The sequence below is a fragment of the Panthera pardus genome, unplaced genomic scaffold (genome assembly GCF_024362965.1).
Source record: "Panthera pardus isolate Hobbes unplaced genomic scaffold, ASM2436296v1 HiC_scaffold_18, whole genome shotgun sequence".
Classification (NCBI taxonomy): domain Eukaryota; kingdom Metazoa; phylum Chordata; class Mammalia; order Carnivora; family Felidae; genus Panthera; species Panthera pardus.
The window spans coordinates 35,370,432-35,389,017 of record NW_026526743.1 but is presented as its reverse complement, the minus strand read 5'-3'; the positions used below and the strand labels follow the sequence as shown (position 1 = coordinate 35,389,017).

Sequence of the window (18,586 nt, the reverse complement as noted above, 5' to 3'; positions counted from 1 at the left end):
TGTTATGTTTTTCTTTAATGGGAGGAAAGGGTGAGAGTGGCTCTGTGTCCCAGAAGTGTGCGGTCATGTTCAGCTGCCCATAAGCCAGTGGGTGTGTTAGCTGTTCCGAATGTAAACTGAAGCCACGTCTTTGTCTTGCCATTCGGCATGTCCAGTCCAGCGATGTTGAAAATGCAGGTATAATCCTTTAGATTTGGGGGGACATGTGGAATACCCCAAAGGAACCTATAGATAGAGCAGGGATGAAGAAGGGGGGTGGGTGGGCAGTGGTGACTAGGTGCCTACAGGAGCTAAGCAGGTAATATAAACAGTGATGTAAATTAAAACTGATGTGAACTAGAGATGAGATCATGACTGGTAAGCAGCCTTCGTCTCGGTATTGACTGGCAGGGAAGTGACAGCACTGCAAGAACCAAAAGTTTAGGGTTGTGGGTCTTAAGTTTTTTTAATAAAATGAAAATCCTTGTTTTTATGGGAGGCCAATTGATGCTTAAAAGTTGGTAACTAATTCAATTTTTTTTTTAATGATTTGTAAGCAAGATGCAAGCAATAGATTGCCAGTGTGGGGCCTTTAGCCTGAAGTCATGTGCTCTGTCAGCAGACTTCTCGCCCTAGTGGCATCTGCTTAGCATCAGTCCTACCCAAGGCTATTCTGTCCCCTCTGCTTCGTGCTAGGAGCCATTCAAGATGGGACGGCTACTGGCCAGACAGACAGTGGAACAGGAGTCAGGCTCAGAGGCCATCCACGGTGTTCTGACAGTTGTTGGGAGGGGAAAGTGGGCTCTTGTTTCTCCTCACTCCCTGAGGGACACAGTGCATGGGGAGGTCACTCCTGACCCTTGGCTCCTCTGCTAATGGAAACACCACAGTGGTAAAAGGAAAAGTGAATGGACTGGATCACTGGATGTCTTTGGAAATATCTTTAAATAAAATGAACATTAATTGATCCATAAAGGAACTAACTGCCTAGGTTAGGAGAAACTGCTTTAAGTCTCCTTGTCTGGAGCTGAAAGGTTGAAGGTTGGCTGCCAAAACCTCAACCAAAAAGGGAACTTAACTGCCCTGCTGACTTGTTATTTTTAAACCCATGTATTACCAGCTCACCCTGGACTGGACTAAGTCCCGTTCCTCACTGAAAACAGAGCTGGGGGATGTGAACCTGATGCTTCTCTCCACTGTTCAGGCTGTTTGCTTCACCTTTTCCTGGTTTCTTAGAGTCTAAAATGTTAACATTCTTCCACCTGGTGGAGGAGATTGCCCACTCAGAATAGTCTTGCCTTTGTTCTGTTATAATTTAAGGTCTAATCGTCCCCCAAACTGGATTGATTTTTAAATTTTTTTTTTAACGTTTATTTATTTTTGAGACAGAGACAGAGCATGAACAGGGGAAGGGCAGAGAGAGAGGGAGACACAGAATCTGAAACAGGCCCCAGGCTCTGAGCTGTCAGCACAGAGCCCGACGCGGGGTCAAACTCACGGACCGTGAGATCATGACCTGAGCCGAAGTCAGATGCTTAACCGACGGAGCCACCCAGGCGCCCCTGGATTGATTTTTAAATTATTGGTTCCCTGGTCTTACCTTTGGGCATTCTGACTCAATATGTCTGAGATAAGGCTGGGGAATCTTTTTTTTTTTTTTTTAATAAAAACTTCCTAGGTGGTTCACATATAGCTGACCCATGGACCAGTCCTTCGGTACTCTTAGACTTCTTCAAGCTTACATCTAAACAACCAAAGTCCAGGGGCACCTGGGTGGTGCAGTCAGTTAAGTGTCTGACTTGGGCTCAGGTCATGATCTCACAGTTATGAGTTCAGTCCTCATATTGGGTGCTGCACTGACAGCGTGGAGCCTGCTTCAGATTCTCTCTCTCTCTCTCTCTCTCTCTCTCTCTCTCTCTCTCTCTCTCTCTCTTCTCCTCTGCCCCTCCCTCACTTATGCTCTCCCTCTTAAAAATAAATAAATGTTAAAAAAAAATTTTAAGGAATGAAGTGCTAATATATTCCTCAACATTGGTGAATCTTGAAAACAGTATGCTGAGTGAAAGAAGGCAAAATATATGTGATAAGAAAGTCACATATGTCAATCTCTCTCTGAGGTGGATGTTCTTTGGATGCATCTAAAAATCCTACATGTTCATTTTCTAAAGATCACTGTACAATTATGTCCACTTTTACCTTAAGTAATTTGTCTTACTTTTAAAATTTGCTCTTTTCTAATTAAAAAAAAAAAAGTTACGGGCAACTGCCTGGCTCAGTCGGTAGAGCATCCAACTCTTGATCTCAGGGTCGTGAGTTCAAGCCCCACGTTGGGCATGGAACCTACTTTAAAAAAGGGGAGTTGCCTGGGTGGCTCAGTCAGTTAAGTGTGTCTGACTCTTGGTTCCTGCTCAGGTCATGATCTCAAGGTTTAAGTTGGAGCCCTGCATCGGGCTCTGCTCTGGCACCATAGAGCCTGCTTGGGATTCTCTGTCTCCCTCTTTCTCTGCTCCTCCCTCACTTGTGTGTGTGTGTGTCTCTCTCTCTCTCTCTCTCTCTCTCTCAAAATAAATATTTCTTTAAAAGTCACATATTCAACAAAAAGTCACAAGTGACTATTTTTGTGAAATGGCAATACTGGGCAACTCCATAGAAGCACAGAGTAGGTTTGTAGTTTCCAAGGGCCTACAGGAAGGAGTAGAAAGTGACTACTAATGATTACAGAGTTTTTGAGAGAGTGATGACAATGCTCTGAGACTGGGTAGGTTGCAAAATTCTGAACATAGCAAACACCACTGTATTGGACACTTTACAAGGGTGAATCTTGCGGTAAAATGCATAATGAAGCTCAATAAAGTTACTTGTTTCAAAAACTTGCAGGGGTGCCTGGCTGGCTCAGTTGGGAAAAGCATGGGAAGCTTGATCTCAGGGTTGAGTTCGAGAGCCGCCTGTTGAGTGTAGCAATTTCTTAAAAAACAGAACAAAACTTGCAAACAGCTCAGCTATCCTTCAGCAAGTGATTACACAAACTGGTACATACACACCACAAAATACTACTCAATAATAAGACCTACACGACAACTTGGATGTGTCTCTGGGGAATTAAGTGCAGAAAACCAGTCCTAAGTTACAAACTGTTTGATTCCATTTTTTTTTATTTAATTTTTTTAAATATTTATTCTTGAGACAGAGACAGAGCGTGAACAGGGGAGGGGCAGAGAGAGAGGGAGACACAGAATCCGAAACAGGCTCCAGGCTCTGAGCTGTCAGCACAGAGCCTGACATGGGGCTCGAACCCATAAACCTCGAGATCATGACCTGAACTGTAGTCAGTCGTTTAACTGACTGAGCTACCCAGTGCCCCTGTTTTTGCTTTTTTAAGTCTATTCATTTAATTTGAGAGACAGCAGAAGCAAGGGGGGAGGGACAAGAGAGAGAGACTCTCAAGCAGGCTCTGCACTGTCAGCACGGAGCCCAACGCAGAGCTTGGTCTCACCAACCATGAGATCATGACCTAAGCCAAAACCAAGAGTCAGACCCTTAACCAACTGAGCCACCCAGGCACCCCCATATTATGTCTTATAACTGCATATGAATCCACAGCGATCTCAATAAAAGTTTCAGTTAGGGGCGCCTGGGTGGCTCAGTCGGTTAAGCGGCCGACTTCGGCTCAGGTCATGATCTCACGGTCCGTGAGTTCGAGCCCCGCGTCGGGCTCTGTGCTGAAAGCTCAGAGCCTGGAGCCTGTTTCAGATTCTGTGTCTCCCTCTCTCTGACCCTCCCCCGTTCATGCTCTGTCTCTCTCTGTCTCAAAAATAAATAAATGTCAAAAAAAATTAAAAAAAAAAAAGTTTCAGTTAAAGATGACTTGGGTTATGTGGTATTTCCTGTGTTCCCTCATCAGTGAGGTCTTGATTCATGGACAGATACATGTAGTGGAGAGCATATTCTCATAAGACAGACCCAGGACATTGGAATGGCAAAGATTACGTGACAACTTGAAAATGTTGCACACAACCAGGAACAGAAGCCAGGGCTCTGGACACCCATTCCCTCATTCCACAAATATTTTTTTTATATGAGTAACTAGATACCTCAGAAACTGTTTTAGCATCTAGGCCCTGAGGTTATGGCCATGAACAATACTCAGACCAGTCCTCTCACAGGAAAGATCACACAGCTCAAGTGGGTAAAAGTGGTCCCTCACTGTCAGTGAAAGAAACTCCAGGGTCACTGGTTGCGGGTCTGAGGCCAGGAGGGAGACACAGGAGGATAATGAGGCCAAATCGCTTTTGTCCAGTTCCTGGGCCTGGCAAAGACACCAAAGCTCCTAATATTCTTCCTAAAAGGAAGGAGGAGTGTTTCGCTTTGGCTAAGAGACCAGGATTAAAACTAACAGGATAGGGAAGACTGGGTAGCTCGGGTCATGCTCTCACGGGTCTCAAGGGTTCCAGCCCCGTGTCAGGCTCTGTGCTGACAGCTCAGAGCCTAGAGCCTGCTTTGTATTCTGTGTCTCCCTCTCTCTCTGTCCCTCCCTGCTTGTGCTCTGTCTCTCTCTTTCAAAAATAAATAAACATTAAAAACATATATATATATATACATATATATGTGTATATATACTTATATATGTATATACATGTATATATGTGTATATACATATATAGATACATATATATGTTTATAGATACGTATATATAGATACATATAGATAGATAGATAGATAACTAACAGGTTATGCATGGTGGTCTGGGAGCGGAGAGTGGCTCGCAGCAAATGTGTGGTTGAGGATTCAGAGGGCTGGTGCCATCCAAGCCTAAAGCCTGCAGAAAACTACAACTTCCAGCGTCTCCCGCGGCCCGCCTGAGCCCTGGCTGTCATGTGACCTCGGCTCACGTGTCTCTGCAGCCGGCTCGGGTGGGAAGCACCTTAGGTAGGTGGTAGGAGGTGGAGGCGGTGGAGGGTGGAAGTGTTAAGTCTCGGACCCCAGCTGTCTAGAGCCCTGCCCACTCCGTGCGGGGCTCCGAAGCCCGGCGTCGTCGGTCCCCCGCCAGCCCTCAAGAGGACCGGCTTTGCCGCGGTGCCGTAGTTCGGACTGTTTCCACCTAGTGCTAGGCCTGAAGCGCCTTCCTAGCTTACCTAACAGCAGCCCACTCGCCTCGCTTGGGGCCTGGGGATCTGCCCCTCCGCTCCGGTTGTGCCCTAACCCACCTCCCAGTGCAGCCCTCCCTGCTTATTTCTGGGATCCAGCCCCAGACTGGACTGGGAACCCACTCCGGTTGGGATCTGAGAGGGCCTATTGCAATGGTTACAGCTCTGGCCTGAGCCTGTGGACATCATTTTTCTGGTTCTGCCGACTATCTGCTGTGACATTAGTCTAGCCTCTTTCCTTCCCTGGGCCTGTTCCTCTAACTGATCTGGTGCTCCATTATTGAGTTAACGTCAGAGCTGCTGACGCTCTGCTGACCAACGCAGAAACAGCTCACACTCTTCTCTCCACTGACAGCAGATTTTAGATAAAGTCTTGAAGAAGAAATTGGGGCCAGAGAGGGAAGTGAGGAAAATCAGATCCCAGGTCTTCGAGAAGGAGCTGTAAGAACAACACACCCTCCACCATAGCCCATCAGGCGGAAGGAGAAGGTAAGGTGGGGACAATGGAACCGGGGACTTCTCATGGAAGGACAGCCAAGAGATCTTGGACCAGTGCAGAGACCTCTGTGTCTGAGATGTAAGCAGGGTGGAGGAGGGGGTCTCACAGCTCTGGGAGCCCTGACTTTGCAGGGCTCTTTCTTGAGCTATGCTGGAAACCTGGGAGCCCAGAGCTCTCTGCCTCCACTACTCACAGCTTTGATTTTTTTTTTTTTTTTTTTTTTTTTTGCTGTGTTACTGGTTGAGTAACAGGTTGCATAAGAGGAAGCCTGTGGCATCTGATCTTTCTGGACTTGGAGCCAGCAGAGAGATATTTCCTCTGGAGCTGTGTCCCTTGGTTGCATGCTTGGTGAGAGCACCCAAACTCTCTTTTTTCCCTCTCATGAACGTATGGTTCCCATCTTTGTTCATCCATCACCAGGAGAAGCAATGAGAAGCATCCGACGACCTGGGGGTGGGCGGTGGCCTCATTAGCCATTCTAAACCCCTCAGTGTGCTGAGGGCATCAGAGAGACGCCTCTCTGATAGGCAATGGTTAGGTCAGTCACAAGGGAGAAGAGTGAGAGTTAGCCTTGAATTTTCAAGGGCTTTGCAAGCTACACAGAATTTAGACTCTGGGCTAGAGGGCAGTATGTTGGATTGTAATATATTGAAATACCCACACTTCTAGGTGAGGGCTGCGATTGCAAACCCTGTGGTGTGGAAACAGGCTGGGAGGCCAGATAGATTTAGACCCAAATCCTGCTCTGCCTTTTGCTAGCATGTGACCCTGGGTCAACGATATGATCTCTCTGAACCTTATGACCACTGTGATAAGGACTGAATGAGATAAGATATGTCCAAGATACTTCTGCCCAACAGGAGTGTAGCCTCTCCGTAGTGCTGATGTGTTAGTATTCCGCTCTCTTAGGTTTAGGACTTATTTACCTATGGGTCTCTAAGCCTGAAGCAAGCAGGCTTTACATCAGATATATTTCTGCCTCTGCCACCATACACTGTGACACCCAAATGCAGTGTTCTGCAGAGGCACACCTGGGTTTGAATGTCAGCCATATGACCTTGGGAATGTTGTTTCAGCGTTCTGTGCCCATCTCAGGATAACAGTAGTACCTGTGTTTCCCATCTAGGTTGAGAAGAGCCAGAGCTCACAGGCCTCCTAGGATAACAGCCCCAAACAGGCTAGTGCCACCCTCCAGCTGCCCAGGGGATGTGGTTGTGAGGCAGAATCCACAGACCCCGTGGGAAGAGGGCTCCGAGGGCCATGGCCCAGGTCAGCATCAACAATGACCTTGGCGAGTGGGGTCTGAGCACAGACTCCGGGGAGCGGGCCCGTCTGCTGCAGAGTCCCTGCGTGGACACAGCCCCCAAGAGTGAAGGGGAGGCGTCTCTTGAGAGTCTGGGCAGAGGCACCACTTCCACAATTGGGGCCATCTTCATCGTCGTCAATGCCTGCCTGGGTGCAGGGCTGCTCAACTTCCCGGCGGCTTTCAGCACTGCAGGGGGCGTGGCAGCCGGCATCACACTGCAGATGGTGAGTGTGCTGGCCGTAAGGGCCAGAAATGCAGTTCAGGTGTTGGGTCTGAGCTCTTTACCTTGGAAGGGAGGCTTTGCCTCAAGGATAGTCAGTCAGTGACACAGGCTACCACTGCTCCCACCCTCACCTTTGGCAGACATTACTAACCTATCCCAGCACTCTTTCATCTGAGCCCAGGTGAGGCTGCAGAAGGCTTCCCAGCAGTTTGGACATCGACTGCATATTTAATAATTTTGTAGTTTATGTTTAAAAAGTGGGCTCTTACCTTTTAGAACTACATGCTGGAATATTTACTGGTGAAATGATTTGATAGCTTGTATTTCCTTCAACATAATCCAGAGTGGCAGAGGGAAACAAGATGAGCCATGAGTTGATTATTTTTGAAGCTGAGTGATGGGTGCATGGTGGTTCATGATACCATTTTGTCCCTCTTGTGTGTATTTGAAATTTTCCACAAAACTTCTTCTGTTTTTAAAGAAAATCTCAACTCGGCAGCCTCCAGCAATCTGGTAAAGTTGCCTACAAGATGAGGCTTATTTACCAAACTGGCAGTAGGCATTGGCCTAGTAAATGCTGAGCAAGATCAGGCAGCCCTTTGTTGCCAGGCCTGTCCCACACCCTGTGGCTCTGTCCTGCTTGCAGGGCATGCTGGTCTTCATCATCAGCGGCCTTGTCATCCTGGCCTACTGCTCCCAGGCCAGCAATGAGAGGACCTACCAGGAGGTGGTGTGGGCTGTGTGTGGCAAACTGACAGGCGTGCTGTGTGAGGTGACCATTGCCATTTACACTTTCGGCACCTGCATCGCCTTCCTCATCATCATCGGGGACCAACAAGACAAGAGTGAGGTTCCCCCTCAGTACCTACTTCATCCCTCCCGCTCGGCCCTCGGGATCCTGGGTGGAGGAATGGGCACGAACACCTGCCCAAGGCCTAGCCTGGGTCCAGCCTTCTTCTGTGAATCCTCCCTCCTGGCTGCTGAGCCCATTAGACAGATGGAGGCCCTGAGGCTCAGCAGAGCAGGAGGGCCACAGCCTGCAGGAGCCTGACATGACATTCCCTCCTTCCTCCCTGTGCAGTTATAGCCGTGATGGCAAAGGAGCCTGAGGGGGCCGGCAGCAGCTCCTGGTACACAGACCGAAAGTTCACTATCAGCCTCACTGCCTTCCTCTTCATCCTGCCCCTTTCCATCCCCAGAGAGATCGGCTTCCAGAAGTATGCCAGGTTCGGAGGCTCCACCCCAACCCAGGCCAGACAGAAGCTCTAATCACACACAGCTAAAGGCCCAGGCACTGCTGGAGAACCCCTCTCCTTCTGGGCAGCCAAAGTGGGCAAGGCAGCGTGGACCATGGCTCGCAAGGCCACCAGCATAAGATTTCCTTTTGTGTCTGCATCAAGGGAGACAGTGGCCCTTTGCATAGTGAGAGATCCTGTTCCAAATGTCCTTGTCACAGAAGAGACAGGTGGTTATCAGGAGTGTGAAGGGAGCTTCCAGGCCAGGACCTTGGCTTTCCCAGGGAGGAGGGGATTTTTTATCATTTGGAATTGTAAAGCCTGGCCCCATCTTCCATGCAGCTTAGTATGAAGAGACAGGACTGGCTTCCTGGCTCAGGGTCTGAAAAGCTGTGTAATTCTGAGCCATTTCCTGTGATCCACAATTGGCAGGGTCACACTTGGCTGCCTCCAAGGTCCCCTTTAATGTTGACATCCCCGTATTTGAATCTTCAGCCCTTTTACCTCCAGCGGCTCCTACTTCTCAAAGGCCCTTGTAGCAGTCACCAAGTGAGGGCTGCACTGATGGAAGAAACACATATGCTTTGAAGCCCAGACCTCTAAGCCGAACCAGTGCATTGCCTAATGGTCAGAAATGTTAGTCTGGTCCCCTCTTGCGGTCCAGCTCCCTCCAAGCTGTGACTGGTTTCTCTAAAACCTATTTCTTTTTTTTTTTTAAGTTTATTTATCTATAATAAATAATCTATACACCCAACGTGGGGCTCAAACTCATGACCCCAAGATCAGGAGTCACATGCTTTTCTGACTGAGCCAGCCAGGCGCCCCTCTAAAGCTTATTTCTCATGGATTTTTTTAATCTTTGTTTGGAATAATCTCCCAGTTTATTCAGTAGACACTGTGGTCACTAGAGCTGAGGGTAGATACCCCTGGGGTGCAATCAGAGAGAGGGCAGCTGGGGCTGGGGAAGAGGAAACTCAAACCATTCTTTCTGGCAGCTTCTTGAGCGTCGTGGGCACCTGGTACGTCACTGCCATCATTATCATCAAATATATCTGGCCAGATAAAGAGATGACCCCAGGGGACATCCTGACTAGGTGGGTAAGAACCCCAAGGAAGTCGCTACTTGGGCTCCAGGAAGTACTGGGTCAGACATCAAAAGGCCATACAGGTGCTCTTTTTAAAGCTCATTAGGTCACCAGAGCTTGACTTGTTGGTCATTGGAGAAAGGAGGCAAGAGTGAGAACCAACATCCAATATCCAATATCCAACAGATAAGCCATTGTAAGACTTGGCCTCCAGTTATGGAGACTACCAGGGTAGAATTGCATATTTTTGCAACTTGTCCTTATCTGTAATTTCTGTATGAGGATGAATCTGTTTTCTCATTTTAAAAAAAAAAAAAAATTTCTTGTTTTTGAAAGAAAAAGGAAAGCAACTCCAGTGCAGCAACCAGAAATTCTGGATTTTGGTCCCAGGAGGGTCTTCCAGAGTCTCAGTGTACAGACCTGTGAAATGGAGATGTGCCCTCTCCCTGTTTCCAGACTTAAGGGGGTTGAATGTGTAGAATAGTGGTTGGTGGAGGCCATGGTGAGATGAGTGAAGAGTAAGGACATGGGGCGGTTGGTGGCTCTGTGGGATTCACAAGCAGCAGACTCTTTGTGTGTTTGTCCACAGGCCAGCTTCCTGGGTAGCCGTGTTCAATGCTATGCCCACCATCTGCTTCGGATTTCAGGTGCCAGTTGCAAGGTTCCTATTGTCCTCTTAGCTCACTCCCCACCCTGGGCAGGAACCCACATTATAGGGAGGATGGGGACATCCTGGGAGGAAAGACAGAGTCAGAGCACTGGGACTTGTCCTTTGTCCCTGGTGCCTTTGTCCCCAAACTGCCTCCCTCTGGAAACTGGGAAGGGGTCACTTCCCCACCATAACTGTGACCTTCACCCTAACAGTGCCACGTGAGCAGTGTGCCAGTCTTCAATAGCATGCGGCAGCCCAAGGTGAAGACCTGGGGTGGGGTGGTGACAGCCGCCATGGTCATAGCCCTCGCTGTCTACATGGGCACGGGTGAGTGCTCCCCTCTGATGGCTGGGCTTGGAGTGCTCCCACTTTTCCTCTTTGTCTCCAAGTCCTCTGGCCAAGCTTTCCTGGGGACAGCCCAGCATTCCCAGCATATCAAACACTTCTGTAGGCATTGGCTTGAACCTGGGCTGCCTTGGGCCTCCTCCCCCCCAAATGAGAGAGATGTATTCACCCATTCACTTGGCAGCTGTCAGTCAGTGCCTCGTGAGTGCCGGGAACTGTTCCCAGCACAGGGGATGCCGTGAAGATTGACAGACCTCGTCCTGCTTACCTGGAATTGACAGTCTAGCCAGAGGGTCTTACAAGAGTAAGGCAGGAGTCAGTAAGGACATCCAGACAGTGGGGAGTGCCACCACAACAGTGAGACAGGGAAGCTGTGAGTGGGACTAGGAGAGGTGGTGAGAGCCTCCATGGTTCACAGGAGGCTCCTGTCTGAGGAGCCCCAGAGATGAGGAGCGAGCATCTGAAGGGCTGAGAGAAGAGTGTTCCAGAGAGGCGGGAAATGCCAGGCCCCTGAGGCAGGGACAGACAGGGCTGTGCAGCTGGAGTGGGGTGATTTGGGGGTGGGGGGCAGGCAGGGAGGCCAGACAGGGACCGGAGTAGGTCCTGTTGGGCCTGAGGACTATGGGGAGCCCAAGAGGAAGCATTTCCAGCAGGGGCACATCTCAACAAAACATGGCTGCGGGCGCCATGCGGGGAATGGTTTGGATGACAAAGCAGAACAGGAAGACCAGGCTGTGATTCCTTCCACAGGTGTTATGGGGCCAGCATTGTTCTACCTCTGAAGACAAAGCCAGGAGCAAGAGGGGCAAATAGGCCAAGTCCCTGTCCTCCTGGGGCTCATGTTCTGGCTGGAGAGACACACAATGAATAAGTGTAAAAGGAAAACACACACACACACACACACACACACACACACACATACACACACACACACAGGAGAGTTCTGAGGAAAATAGAGCAGGGTGCTGTGAGTGAGCGCCCAAGGTCAGGGGTTATTGTGGATGGGCAGGGTGGACTCATTCTCTGAGGAGGGGACACCAGAGCTGTGACCTGAATAGTGAAGAGATAGGGGTGCGAAGGGCTGGACAGACAGAAGGTTAGTGCAGAAGTTCTGAAACAGGAACGTGCTGGGTGAGCTCAGGATGACAAAGGTGGCAGTGGGGAGGGGATGTGAGAAGTCAGGGACAAAGCCTCGGGTCCCAGCCTGACACCCTCTCAGCCTCCAGAGCTGCTCCAGCACCCTCCCCATCTGAGTTGCACCCTGGAGTAAATGGTCCATCCCCCTCACCCTCCCAGGATTGCCCCTGCCAGCCCTCTTGTCCCTGTCCTCAGGCATCTGTGGCTTCCTGACCTTTGGAGCTGCTGTGGACCCCGATGTGCTCCTATCCTACCCCTCGGAGGACATGGCTGTGGCTGTTGCCCGTGCCTTCATCATCCTGAGCGTGCTCACCTCCTACCCCATCCTGCACTTCTGTGGGCGGTGAGCCCCCTCCCCACCCCATGGGAGTGCTCCCTCTCACCAGGACTCCTCAGCACCCCTGAGAGCCCTTTGAACATAGTCCTTTGGCCTTTTGTGAGTCCTCTTAGAACCTGTAGTCAGATCCTTTCCTGAACACCTAGCCTCCGGCGTACCCAGACCCTTTCTTTTCAGGAGGACAATAGCATCAGTTCCCACGAGGTGAGCATGTCCTGGGCCAAGCCAGGCCCTAAGCACATCACATCCACCATCCCATCCAGTCCCCGTGGCAACCACAAGAGTACTGCTGGACCCATTGCACAGAACAGGAAACAGAATCAGCGCTTAGGGCCTTACCCCTAGTCTACGCACTCAGAGGTCTGGCTCTGTGAACCGGAGGTGGGGGCCTCTGAGACACTCTCTGTGTGGGCAGGGCGGTGATCGAGGGCCTGTGGCTGCGCTACCAGGGGATGCCCGTGGAGGAGGACGTCGGGCGGGAGCGGCGGCGACGCGTGCTCCAGACTCTGGTCTGGTTCCTGCTCACCCTGCTGCTGGCACTCTTCATCCCTGACATCGGCAAGGTCATCTCAGTCATCGGAGGCCTGGCTGCCTGCTTCATCTTTGTCTTCCCAGGTATGGACCTGTGCCCGCCCCCTGCACACCGCCCCCCGCCCCGCCCATGCAGTACCGGCTCCCAGGGTCTCCCGGCCTCAACTCCTCCCTTGCTTACCTGCCAGGAGAGTAACCACCAGCCCTTACTAATCACCCACCTCAGGCTCTGCACTAACCCCTGCCCCTCCTGAAAAGAAGGGATAGATGTTATCTCCATTCTGTTGATGAGATGTGAGGAGGTTAAACAGACGCAACCATTGAGTAACAACTTTTCTGACCCAAGTCTGTCTAGGTGCACAGCCTACACTCTTAACCTTTCATTCGCTTCTCTGTTGCTGCCTGACTGTTAGGGATCCGGCTGGTTCAGCCCATTACAGCCCAGAGAGTGCCAGGGTCTGGCGGCAGCACCCGGATACAGAAGTCGGGAGACCCAAGTTTCAGACACAAGTCTGCCACCGGATCCCCAAGAAGTGCTCCCACCTGCCCAGCCATGAGTTCTGCCTTTGTACCCAGCTTATTTCTCTCTAGGAGACCAACTTGAAAGTCCTTGCCACTTTGCGAGGAGCAGGGCGGGGGGCCACATCTGCTCAGAAGTGCCCTGGGAAGGGCCCTCGGGGTGGTGGGGGCTACTGTTGAATCCCCTTCCGTGGCTGCCCCTTTGGCTCTGGGGCTCGCCTGCAGCCCGAGGAGAGCCTGTCAGACGCTGGCCTCTCCCGGGAGAGCAGATGCAAGGCCTCCGACTGCGCATGGAGTGGGGCAGAGGTGAAGAGTAAACACAGGCCTTTCTCCATTCACCGCTACCTCTTGGTAAAGGGGGAGGGTGGGCCTGAGTGAAGGAGCCCGCCTGAGCTCTCGGGGCCACGTCTTCTCTTCCAGGGCTGTGCCTCATTCAAGCCAAACTCTCGGAGATGGAAGAAGTCAAGCCAGCCAGGTAAAGCAGAGCCCGGGGCGTGTGGAGGTGCCACATGAGGGATGGGCTGGTGGGGGCGGGGGCACTTAAAACAGGGAGAGATCAAGAGACCTGTGGACTTAAAAATAGCAGAAGAGTTTTTGGGGCGCCTGGGTGGCTCAGTCAGCTAAGTGTCCGACTTCAGCTCAGGTCATGATCTCACAGTTTGTGAGTTCGAGCCCCGCTTCGTGCTCTATGCTGACAGCTCAGAGCCTGGAGCCTGCTTCAGATTCTGTGTCTCCCTCTCTTTCTGCCTCTCCCCCACTCATGCGCGTGCGCACTTTCTCTCAAAAATAAATAAACATTAAAAAATTTTAAAAACAAGACAAACCTCATACCTTTAAAAAAAAAAAAAGGCTTGGGGCGCCTGGGTGGCTCAGTCAGTTAAGCGGCCAACTTAGGCTCAGGTCATGATCTCGCGGTCCGTGAGTTCAAGCCCCGCGTCAGGCTCTGTGCTGACAGCTCAGAGCCTGGAGCCTGTTTCAGATTCTGTGTCTCCCTCTCTCTCTCTGACCCTCCCCTGTTCATGCTCTGTCTCTCTCTGTCTCAAAAATAAATAAACGTTACAAAATTAAAAAAAAAAAAAGGCATAAGAGTTGTCTAAATACCTAAGAAACGGGTGGCACATGCTAGCTGTGACAGTTTAAATGCTACTGAAGGACTTTAGAGAAAAAAGTGGAAGTTCCTCTTGCCCCTACAGCCCACTCCCCACCACATCCCTTCTCCTGAGAGCTCTCTGTCATCAGTATGGTCTTCTAGTTGTTTCTGTGTGTGCATACATGTCCAAATACATAGAGCTACGCATACGTATGCACAAACACATGAAATTTTGTGTCTGGTTTGGTTTTTTCAAAAATGGCTTCATGCCAGATGCTTTTCTACCACTTGCTTCCTTTCACTTAACCATGTGTGTTAGAGATCACTCTACGTCAGCACAAGAAGATCCATCCACTTCTTCCCTTTTTTAAGGGCTGCGGAGTGTTCTAGTGTGTGAATGTGTGAATACTCTTATACATGTGCATCTTGACACACCTGTTTCGAGGATCTTACTAGGATCAATTCTTAGAAAGAAGTTGCTGGATCAATGCTCATTTTTACTTCTGCACATGGTTTCAAATTTCCCTCTAGAAAACCAGTTAGAGTCCTAGCAGTAGAGTGAGGGTACCCTGTTCTCCACACCCCTGCCAGTATTGTCTAGAACACCCTTTTTTTTTTTAATTTTTAATATTTATTTATTTTTGAGAGAGAGACAGACAGAGACAGAGTGTGAGCTGGGGAGGGGCAGAGAGAGAGGGAGACACAGAATCTGAGCAGGCTCCAGGCTCTAAGCTGTTAACACAGAGCCCTATGCAGGGCTTGAACCCATGAACCCACGCTTGACCAACTGAGCCACCAGGCGTCCCAGAACAGCCTTTTAAATTTGTGTTAGTCTAGTAGATGAAAAACACAATATTGTTTTAATATCCACATTTCCTTGAATAGTACAGAGGTTGAAAACAGCTTGTAAGCTTTTTTAAAAGAATTATATTTACATATTCTATATACTTAATTCTATAATGAAGTAATGTTCATTATAGAAAACTTTAAAAGTACAAGTGTAAGGAAGAAAATTTGAGTCATCCTTAATGTCAATACCCTGTTGTATCCTCTTACTGCCTTGTCACTATATTTGATATATATATTTGCAGATGTCTGCGCTTTTTTTTGTAAATGGAATGGATCACACTCCATGTGACCTGCTTTTTCCTGAACACGTTTCCATCAGGAGGCATGCATTCTAATCCTGGTTCTGCCCTTGGCTTGCTGTGACCTGTCAATGAGCTCCATTAGGTCTTGGTCTTCTGACCCATGGACTGGATCTTACACTTGGCCCCACATACCTTTGTATGAAAAGTCATTTAGAAGTAGGAAGTGCTCTACTCACTAGAGAAATGCTATAAGTAATTACAATAATTAACACACACACACACACAAGTCTGCAAAGCCAAGGGTAGGTTGACTGACTAGGCCTCTCTCTCCTGCCTTACAGCTGGTGGGCGCTGGTCAGTTATGGTGTCCTCTTGGTCACCCTGGGAGCCTTCATCTTCGGCCAGACCACAGCCAACGCCATCTTTGTGGATCTCTTGGCATAACCACTGCCTCCCAGGCAACACATGGCCTTTGCCACTGGACCCAGGAGCCCATCTCTTAGAGTTGTGGGGTCACCTTGAGTCCAGCATCATTCCCAACCGCTGGTAGGATGACATCTGAACATCCTTTTCCAAGAACAGTTCTGGAGTAAAATCAGGCCTCACACCTCTGGACGGCTCAGACCCAGCTCCCCCTGCTCTCCAGTCCTGGCAGTGCCAGGATGGAGGGAGGAGGTCTTGTATCACAGAAGAACCTTCTCTGTCCTTCAACTCTCGACTTCACCTCTGAAAAACATGGGTGAGGAGGATCAAAACATCTCAGAAAAAAGACCGCAGCCTGACTTTCCTTTGGAGAAAGTATGGGCAAAGGGCCACTCGACAGAGCACCCTGTCCTGAGCAGGACCTGTGCTCATTATCCCGGGACTCAGTGCCTGCTCCAGTTGGGCAGCCGTTTGGCCAGCCATGACTTCTCTGGGATCTGGCAATTTCCAAAGGTAGCACAAAAATCATACAGACGCACAGAGGTAGATAGAGTCATGCCTTGTCCACCCCCAGCCTGGGTCCAAAGTGAACCTGTAGACCTCTTTTCCGTGGCTAATTGACATCTCCCAAGACTTTGAGGCCTCACCCTCTTTCCCCAAAGCTGAGGGTCCAGGCATCCCTCTCCTCCTCCATCTCCAGACATCATCAAGTCTAATGTTTACAAACGGTGCCAGCCCGGCTCTGACCCAAAGGACAGGGGCCGTCCCGTGCCACCACGGTGCTGTGAGTACTCCTCAGTTAGCTTTCCCCTTGGCAGGAAGTCTGTTTATCTCACTCAGATTCCAGATGAGCCCCTCATTTCTGTGGCACAGGGTGGGTAAGAGAGAAGGCTGGGAATCTTTCAAACCCACGCAGGTTGGGCCGGTCAGGGTCCAGGTGAGCCTCTCTGTTACCTTCTCTTTCAGTGACTGCTTCTCTCTGCCTGCCCTCTGCTTCCCCTCTCCCCTGGCAACCCCAGCAGGATAGCCCACAGAGAAGAAGAGCAGCCGAGTTGTCACTGACTGGGCAGCACTTGAGTGTAGTCACGCCGGTCTAGAAGTTTCCCTTCTGGTCCAGATCTTGTCTGCTCCCTCCCCCCAGCATTTCTTCAGCCCCTCCCCCAGTTTTCTAGCTCAGTCTCTCCTGCTCATGTAACACTGGGGCAGGAGTTGTGCCCAACCCTCTCGTGTCAGCTTCCTCAGCTCCACAGGCCCACCAGACCTGGCCTCAGTGACCCAACACCGAGGTCACATGTGGGTTGTACCCCAGGTGGGGTGAGGAGGGACACTCTTCTCCCATTCTCAATTCCCAGTTTTCCCTCCTTGGCTGTTCACTTTGACCAATGCCAGGCATTGAATCAGGCCTCCTCCACCTGGAACTCCTAGAATTTCCTTGGCCCTGCCTGCCCCAAACCTCTGTACGAGGGGTGAGAGGGACCCCCACCCCACAGCCCTCCACTCAGGGCAGTGAGACCACAGAAGCAGAGACTGGCCGCAGCCAGATGGGTTCTGCTCTGGTCCTGGAGTGGATGACTCACCTTTCTTCACATCTCTCAGCCCCTCAGCCCCTGGAGCCAGACCCCCTGTGCTGTTTTCTCTCCGCCCCCTGCACAGCACCAGGTCCTTCCAGTGTCCATCCATGCTCAGTCAAGGGATGGGGGTGTAAGGGGAGTCCTCGTACAGAAACAGACCCATCAGGAAAAGGAGCTGGAATCTGGCCATGTGGCCTAAGCTCAGGAGCCCCCTGCCCTGCCCTCCCAGCCAGGGTATTTTACTGTTTCTTTTCTACTTGTGCACATTCATACCAGAGAGGATGGCTAATAAAAAGAGACTGTGCTGCTGAGCTCTGTGGCCTATGTCCAGTGCTGGGGACACAGTCCAGACCACTGACAGGAAGAAGGTAGGCTGGTGGAGAAGGGGTGGGGCAGGCACTTCTGGCTTCATCGTCTTTGACCCCTGTGTCAGGGATGAGTCCTGCTGTGTTTCCCTGACCAAGACGGGAACATGCGAGTGGTTCTTGGTACCTCCCCTCTCTTCCACATCCCATCAGGCCCTGCCTGCCAACCTGGGGATTTACCCTGGGCTCCTGTCCTTGGTTTAAGTCCTGCTTGTGTCTTCCCCGCTCCATGTGGCCTCAGACTGGCCTCTGTGCTGCATGTCTCTTGCCAACCTCACATTTTGGGGTGAGCTTCCAACTCCTGAGCATCCACCCTCATCCTTTCAGAGGCATGTGTTGAGCAGACCCTGGTTGTCCTGGTAGCGGAGCCAGGTACTGACTGCTCAGTGCTGGCAAGAAGGTAAACTCAGCAAAACAGACAGCGGCTCCACCCTCAGACCAAGTGGTCACACAAGTATCTATTTGCAAATTGTGATATGTGCCAAGAGGAGAACATATAGAATGTTCTATTGGGAGACCTGAAGCTTGTCTGGGGAGTCAGGGAAGGCTTCCTGGAGGAAGTGACATTTAAGCTGGCCCCTGAATGATGAGTAGGAATGAACTAAATGAAGAGAGGTGAGGAAACCTTTCCAGGCCATGGGAACTACATGTGCACTTGGTATTGGAAGAACATTGTCTGTGGGGTATCGCCTGGATGTGGGAGAGCAACAGGGATGAGACTAGAGCATTCTGGGGTGGTCTTCAGTGGCGCCCCTCTTGCCCACAGGGTAAAGTGTAACCAGCTCATCTTCCACCACACTCCCTCCCTCCCTCCTGGTGCGAGTGGGGACTCTCTCCAGGGAGAAAATACTTCTGAAGTGGCCTAGTACTTTTGAGGGCTGGAGGAGTGAGACAGCTTTGGGCCGCGCTCCACGGGAGGACTAGGGGACGAGAAGTTGAGGTTTGGTTTCACTTTCTCTGAACAAAGAGACGGAAAGGTTACATCTATGCTAAAGGCCAAACACCAGATTCATCATTTGTTCGTTATATTCAAGACTTTGCTCGTGTCGTGTC

General features: G+C 50.4%; 1 protein-coding gene across 4 annotated transcripts; it reads left to right on the top strand.

The window, feature by feature from the left end:
* Positions 1-4,847: 4,847 nt before the first annotated feature.
* On the top strand, positions 4,848-17,479 carry SLC38A7 (solute carrier family 38 member 7). Of its 4 annotated transcripts, none has more exons than XR_008423380.1 (13): positions 4,848-4,906; positions 5,480-5,613; positions 5,875-5,971; positions 6,750-7,153; positions 7,799-7,997; positions 8,234-8,378; positions 9,383-9,481; positions 10,062-10,119; positions 10,337-10,451; positions 11,802-11,949; positions 12,359-12,558; positions 12,888-13,468; positions 15,516-15,584. XR_008423380.1 is itself a non-coding variant. In XM_019455746.2 (12 exons), exons 3-12 carry the CDS (start codon positions 6,884-6,886, stop codon positions 15,616-15,618), a joined length of 1,392 nt encoding a protein of 463 aa, XP_019311291.1. In that variant the 5' UTR covers positions 4,916-5,613; positions 5,875-5,971; positions 6,750-6,883; the 3' UTR covers positions 15,619-17,479. The 4 variants fall into 4 exon arrangements, 1 of the variants encoding a protein (XP_019311291.1); XR_008423381.1 differs by having other exon boundaries at positions 4,865-4,906; positions 5,483-5,613; XR_008423382.1 differs by lacking the exons at positions 4,848-4,906; positions 15,516-15,584 and having other exon boundaries at positions 4,916-5,613; positions 12,888-13,299; positions 13,414-13,468.
* The last annotated feature ends 1,107 nt before the right edge of the window (positions 17,480-18,586 follow it).